Consider the following 6,738-nt stretch of genomic DNA (forward strand, 5'->3'; position numbering starts at 1 on the left):
GTTTGAAAGGGTGATTGGGTTAAAAGGTGAGGCCCACGGGGCAGGCAGCCTCCCGCCGTTCGGTCTCAGCCAAAGTTTCTCCCGGTCAAGTTTGAGGCTGGACGATAGACAGGAGCCCCCTGGACGTCGCTGATTGACCGACCCCTGGCGGGAGCAGCTCGGCAGGCCCGCCAGTGCGACCTTTGCCGCCGGCCTCTTAGGAGGGGTTTGGGGGTCGAGTTGCTCCTGAGCCCAAACCTCCTCGGCCGTTGGCAGCGCCGGCAGCTGCTGGAGAGCGAGCCCGTGGCTGGGGCTGCGGAGCGGTGGGCGCCGGGCGCCGAGGGCACGCACCGGGCACCGGGTAAGGGGTGGTCCCTGGCGGTGGGGGGTGAAGGGGGGTCAGGAAGCGCGGAGAGCGCCCGGAGTGCGCGGTCTCCGGAGTCTCAGCGCGGAGGTTGTGCGCCCGGGGCGCGCGGGGGAGGCTGGGCTGCGCTTCCGACCAGGTCCCCGCGCCGACCCGCCGCTCTCCTGCGTTGTCCCAGGGCCGAGAAGCTCCCAGGCTCTTCCCAGAGCCGAGGGGGCTGGTCGGGAAGCAGAGCGAAAGCCTGGGGACACACCTGTTGCCAAAGAACGACCCCGATCTCCGCGCGGCCGCGGCCGCTGCGGCTGCCGCACTGCGAGGACTCGGGCTGCGGCCGCTGGGTGGCTCGCTCCGGCTCCTCGCTCGTCGGAGCCCCTGAACCGGCCCCGGGCCCGGGCCAAGGTCACGGCGCAGCTGCGGCTAGCGCCCCTTCGGGCGGCTTCGGCGGCGGCGGCCCAGACCGCGTCCTTCCTCTCCTCCCTGCTCACGGCCGGTGCGCGAGGGCAGAGAGCCCCTTTGAGGAAAGCTGTCTGCTCGCGCTCCCGGCCTCCGCGCCTTCTCCTCATCGGGTTCCGGACGTATCCCGAGGGACTGATGAGGGTTTGCGGGGAACCCTCAAGGTCGGAAGCGACTCGGAGAGGCCAGCACTGGGGAGCAGCGAGAGGGCCGCCTGGCGGGAGCCTTCTCCTTGGGGGCCTGGTGGGTATGACCCATTTTATAGCGAGCCAAGTGTGGCTCCTTTACTCACCCACCCTTCCTCTTCTCGTTGTTCATCTCTCCGAGAGAGAGAGAAGGAGGAACAAATCTCCTAGGAGGGTCTGAGACTGCGGGAAGGCCTCACTGAAAATGCTGGTCTGGCTGAGGCCCTGGACCTTGGGCCACAGCACACGGTCACAACTGCCCTTCAGGAGACCAGAAGGCAACCAGAAAGGAAGGGACACACTGTGCCCGGGATGCAACCTTGGGTCCTGAACCTGAACGCGACAGACCGGGCACTTCAAGCATTGCATAAAAACCCTGTGGGGGTGGAGGGGCTCCGGTGGACGCAGACAGAGGCCCTGGCTCCTTCCCCGCCTAGCTCCCCACCCCCCGGAGTTGATCGAGGTCGGCGGACGTCCCCCTCCTGATGGAAAGGAGATGGCAGGGAGGAGAGGTGTCTGGTTCCGACTCCCAGAACCCCGGCCCCGGTCTTTCCAGCCCCGGAACTAAACTGAACAGTTCAGCTTGTATTTCTCCCTACACTGTCTTTCCCCTGCAACCTTCTCGATTAATTCGGGCGAATTTTACACCTTATTTCAGAATGCCCTCTAAGAAACTTGAAATTTTTTTAAATATTTTTTTATTTTTTAAATATTTTATTTATTGATTTTTTAGAGAGAGAGGAGTGAGAGAGAGAGACGGGGGGGGGGAGGAAGGAGCAGGAAGCATCAACTCCCATATGTGCCTTGACTAGGCAAGCCCAAGGTTTCGAACCGGCGACCTCAGTGTTCCAGGTCGACGCTTTATCCCACTGCGCCACCACAGGCCAGGCCAAACTTGAAAATCTTTAATAAGATAGAATATCTATCATCAGCAAGATTTTTCTACTTCTTCACTTGCCACCTTCTGCTCTACACAAACTTTGGTTACTTCGCAAAATCAGAACTGTAGAGCAGCACTCACAGTTTGGCATCAGAGAGACACCTGGATTCCCAAGGGTCAGCGAGGGGAATCAGGGGGTGTGTGTTGGGTGGGTGGGTCCCATGCATTGCCCAAGGGCGGGGAGTCACTTTTCCTGCAGTGCCCGCTCCCTACCTCCCACCTCCACCCCCACAGCTACAGCATCCGCGGGCCAGTCCCAGAGGGACGTCCTCGGAGCCCTGCCCTGACTCTCAGCTTCTGTCTGTGGATTGTTCTGGAAACCTTTCTCACTCGAGCAGCTGGGGGGGGGGGGGGGCGGTGTCACTGAGCTGAAATGGGCGAGTCTGGTGAGTTAAGCATTGCTTTGGCTTAGATATGAAGAGTGAGTTTGGACATCAGTCTTTCCACAATCAATCGAATCTCCTGGCTTCTCAGTGTTAGGAAAGTTTTCTTTCATGGAGATGGAGGTGATTGAAGGATAAGAAGCTTGTGTCCAAACTTCAAGGGCACTGAAGTCCTGGCCTCCTCCTCCTCCTCCTCCTCCTCCTCCTCCTCCTCCTCCTCCTCCTCCTCCTCTTCTTCTTCTTTACAAAGTCTGATGAAGAAAAAGCATCCCTTCCAATGTTGCGCCTGTCTCCCCAATCGATTGGTATTGCCAGCGCTTCTCACGCCGTGTGACTGCCCACGAGTCAGACTCTCAGAGCGGGCAAACTCAGGACCCTGGCATCCCTCCCTCTTCTGTTGGCCGGTCTCTTCGGGTCCCTGGAAAGTGAGGCCTCCTCCTCCCCAGAGGCGGACATAGAGACCTGCAGTGACTCTGCCGCGCAGACTGAGGCCAAACTACAAGCGGTCCCTGGATTGTTTGGGTTTCTCACTTTGCGCGTAGACACTCGGCACAACCTAGCGTCCATCCTGGGTCCCTCGGAGCCCGGAGCCGGGAGTGTGGGGGAGCTTAGGTCCTCCTAGGAGCCGCCCCGGGCTCTCTCCCTTCTGGGGACTTCTGCCTTCCCACCCCTCACGCTGCTTAGCGATTCCCGATTGACAAAAACACAGCAAGGGGGAAGAAAAACCGGCACGACCTAGGCACTCGCACGGAAATCTCCAAACTCCAGGCCTGCTCTGTATCCGCAGAAAAACTGCGCTGGGCCGCAGTGCCCGCGCGCGCGCGCACAGGGGCTCTCCAGGACCTCTCTCTCTCTCTCTCTCTCTCTCTCTCTCTCTCTCTCCCTCTCTCTCTCTCAATCTCTCTCTCTCTCTCTCTCTCTCTCTCACACACACACATACACACACACACACACACACACACACACCAATGTAGCTGATTATTCGACCCTGGGCTACTGATGTCCACGGCTCGCCCCGAACTCCCGAAGTCCGCACTGCGGCCAGAGGCAGCCCAGCTTCCGGCCCGGGACTGCCCCACCTTCGTTCGCGTCACCAGGGCCCCGCGATCGCGGGGACGCCTAAGCAAGAACGCTCTCTGCGGAGTTCCCGGGGGCCTTTCCGACCCCTGACTCCCTCCCGCCTGCCTCGGCTTGTTTCCCTCCCCTCCCTTTCGTAAAGGGCCCTTTCTGTCACACTGGGACCCCCCCCGCCCCCAGCACCATCACCACAGTTCCAGGTCTAAGTCAGAAAACTGCGTGAAGATGAAACACTTTCAGTAATCCATTTTTAAAACGAAAAAAAAAAAAAAAAAGACACCGAAAGGAAGAGGCCCATCCCCACAGCAGTGTCAGGGGGAAACCATGACCAGACACGAGTGTCCCTTTGAAGCCACACCGAAGGGCCCAGTACACGGAAGGGAAAAGATAACTTATTAAAGAAAAACCCACACCGCGAGAGAACGCACGTGTACTGCAGTCTCCTTCGCCGCCACCCACGCCTGCGCGCTGGACCTGCCTCCTCCCGCGTCCCTCCCAGAAACCGTTCCGTCAGAACTTCTTCGCCCACATCTGCCAAAAAATTGAGAGTCGCTAGGAAAGGAAAGAGAAAGAATGTTTCAGTTCCTTTCTCCAAACCCAGAGGAATCTCCGCCAACTTTCCTAATCCCTTTCCTTCCCTTCCTTCTGTTTCTTGGGCGTGATTTGCTTAGAGAAATTGAGAAGGGGATTGGGAGTGGAGGCAAGTTTAATAAAACAAAAACCGGGCAGGCGCGAGCTGGAGCGGCGAGTGTGTCAATCAGCGGGTTTTGCGCCTGGGGGCTCCTAGCGGTTCGGAGCGGAGGTGTCCCCGGGCGGCCCCACCATGAATATGAATGGGAGTCCTTGCTAAATGGGACAGCAAAGCGCACCGCCCTGAAGGATGGCACGTCATCCTCACCAGCCCAGGACAGATAGGAGGGTTTCTTTTGTTTCTTTTCTCCGCCGCAGCTCTATAAAAGCCCCTCTTCCTCAGCGCGAGGTTAGTTCAAGCACGCGCCAACTAGCTGTCCAGGAAAGAGCCGAGCCCGAGAGGGGCGTGGGGAGGGAGAAAGGCGGGGAAAGGCAGAGCCTCAGCGTTTCTTCTCACGTCTTGTCGCTGAGAACTGGGTTGCTGGGCGTGCAGATTTTTTTTTTTTTTTTAATTCAAGATTTTCTTGATTTCCCGCCTAAAGCCTCCCCAAGGTCGGGACGCACCCCCCTGTAATAAAATGAATTCTGATTCGAGCTCTGTCTCTAGCAGAGCCTCTTCTCCGGACATGGATGAGATGTATCTGAGGGACCACCACCACCGCCACCACCACCACCAGGAGAGCCGCCTCAACTCGGTCTCCTCCACGCAGGGCGACATGGTGCAGAAGATGCCGGGGGGAGGCCTCTCGCGGGCCGGCGCCAAGGCCGCAGGCGAGAGCACCAAGTACAAAATCAAGAAGCAGCTGTCGGAGCAGGACCTGCAGCAGCTGCGGCTGAAGATCAACGGCCGCGAGCGCAAGCGGATGCACGACCTGAACCTCGCCATGGACGGGCTGCGCGAGGTCATGCCCTACGCGCACGGGCCCTCGGTGAGGAAGCTCTCCAAGATCGCCACGCTCCTGCTGGCCAGAAACTACATCCTCATGCTCACCAGCTCCCTGGAGGAGATGAAGAGGTTGGTCGGAGAGATCTACGGGGGCCACCACTCGGCCTTCCACTGCGGGACCGTGGGCCACTCGGCCGGCCACCCGGCGCACGCCGCCAACGCCGTGCACCCGGTGCACCCGATCCTGGGCGGCGCGCTGTCGGCCGGCACCGCCTCGTCGCCGCTGTCCGCCGCCTCGCTGCCGGCCCTCGGCTCCATCCGGCCGCCCCACTCGCTGCTCAAGGCGCCCGCCACGCCGCCCGCGCTGCAGCTGGGCGGCGGCTTCCAGCACTGGGCCGGGCTGCCCTGCCCCTGCGCCGTCTGCCAGGTGCCGCCGCCGCCGCACCTGGCCGCGCTCTCCACGGCCGGCATGGCGCGGCTGTCGGCCGAGTCCAAGGACCTGCTCAAGTGAGCGGCAGGCCGGCCCGGCTGCGGAGGACGCGGGGGCGCGGCGGGAGGGCCGCGCGCCGGGCCGGGAGGGACGGGGGCGGCCAGGCCCCGGGTCTGCGGGAGGGCGGGCGCGGGGCCCGGGGCCTCCCACGCCGGCTGCGCGCTCTCCAGCCCCCCTTGGCCCCTGGAGGGAAAGGGTCAAAACCAAACCGCCGTTTCTCGGCGGTAGGAAGGGAGACTCGAGCCAGACGTCGAGTCCTGCATGCATGCTCCCCTTCCCCGGGCCGCGCCAGGCTCTCTCACCGCCACACGCGCTTGTCAAACCTGCGCTTGTTGTAGAAAGAGGGGGATCGGCGTCGTTAAAACTTGCTGCGGGACTTTAGAGTTGGCTTCCTCTGGCTCTGTGTTTTACCTTAGAAAAGACAACCATCCCTTTGGTGCCAAACGAATGTACATACTTCCTGGAGACGGGTGCAGTGCTGACGGTCGCTACCCTCTCCGCAGCTGTTTTGTCTTCTAGAGACAACCGGGAGAGAAAGAGAAAAAAGATCCAGGCCCAAGTATTGAATCTCCCCTCCCCTCCGGTCCAGGGTATGACGCATCTCTCTGTGGGTTTTTCTTAAGACGCAGTGTAGGTCGAAAGAATGCATGCACGCTTCTCAATGAATCTTGTCTAAACATGTTGTGCAGGCCGTGATGCCCTTTTCCTTGTAACAAGGATCTATTAGTGAATTCTCCCAAGTACTCCGTATCTGTCTGTGGTTGTATGAAACGAACACGGGGGCAGAGTGCAAAGACCCGAACTCAAGCACATACGCTTCTGCTTCCATCCCAACCCCCTTCGAACTCCACTCCCAACCCTCCCGGGCTGCTCTGGAGACCGGCGGTCGCCGGAGCCCGGGCTCCTCGCTCTAGCTCGCCCCTCCCCCTTGCTCAGCTATTCTGCATGCGGGGTTGGCTCTCGACACCATCAGCTTTGAACACTTAACCGTGGTTTGGGGAGGGCTGCCATTTTTTTTTATTTTCCTGAACATTTGCTTGAAATATTTTGTTAGGGTTTCAAAGACAATACCTGTCTTTATTTTTTATATATTCTTGATAACTATGATATATTTATTAAATAACCAGTGTTTCTGGATGAGATTTCAAATAAAAAAGAACCTTTAAATCCTGGCTTTGCCTTTGCCTAAATATTTTTGAAGATGGGGTAGTGGGTAGGGAACATCTGGACCCAGGAAATGTATTTGGGCCTGATTGAGAGGGTGTGAATAGGTGGCAGATGTGAAGAATTTTTCTTTTCTTTTTTTCTTTTCTGGTCATTTACAGGTAAAAAGGTCAGATAAATTAGCGTT

At 59.0% G+C, this 6,738-nt stretch overlaps 1 protein-coding gene across 1 annotated transcript; it reads left to right on the plus strand.

Annotated features, from left to right (window-relative positions):
- The first annotated feature begins 4,589 nt into the window (after nucleotides 1-4,589).
- On the plus strand, nucleotides 4,590-5,408 carry OLIG3 (oligodendrocyte transcription factor 3). The gene has a single exon (XM_066371752.1). It carries the CDS (start codon nucleotides 4,590-4,592, stop codon nucleotides 5,406-5,408), a length of 819 nt encoding a protein of 272 aa, XP_066227849.1.
- The last annotated feature ends 1,330 nt before the right edge of the window (nucleotides 5,409-6,738 follow it).

The sequence above is a fragment of the Saccopteryx leptura genome, chromosome 3 (assembly GCF_036850995.1).
Source record: "Saccopteryx leptura isolate mSacLep1 chromosome 3, mSacLep1_pri_phased_curated, whole genome shotgun sequence".
Classification (NCBI taxonomy): domain Eukaryota; kingdom Metazoa; phylum Chordata; class Mammalia; order Chiroptera; family Emballonuridae; genus Saccopteryx; species Saccopteryx leptura.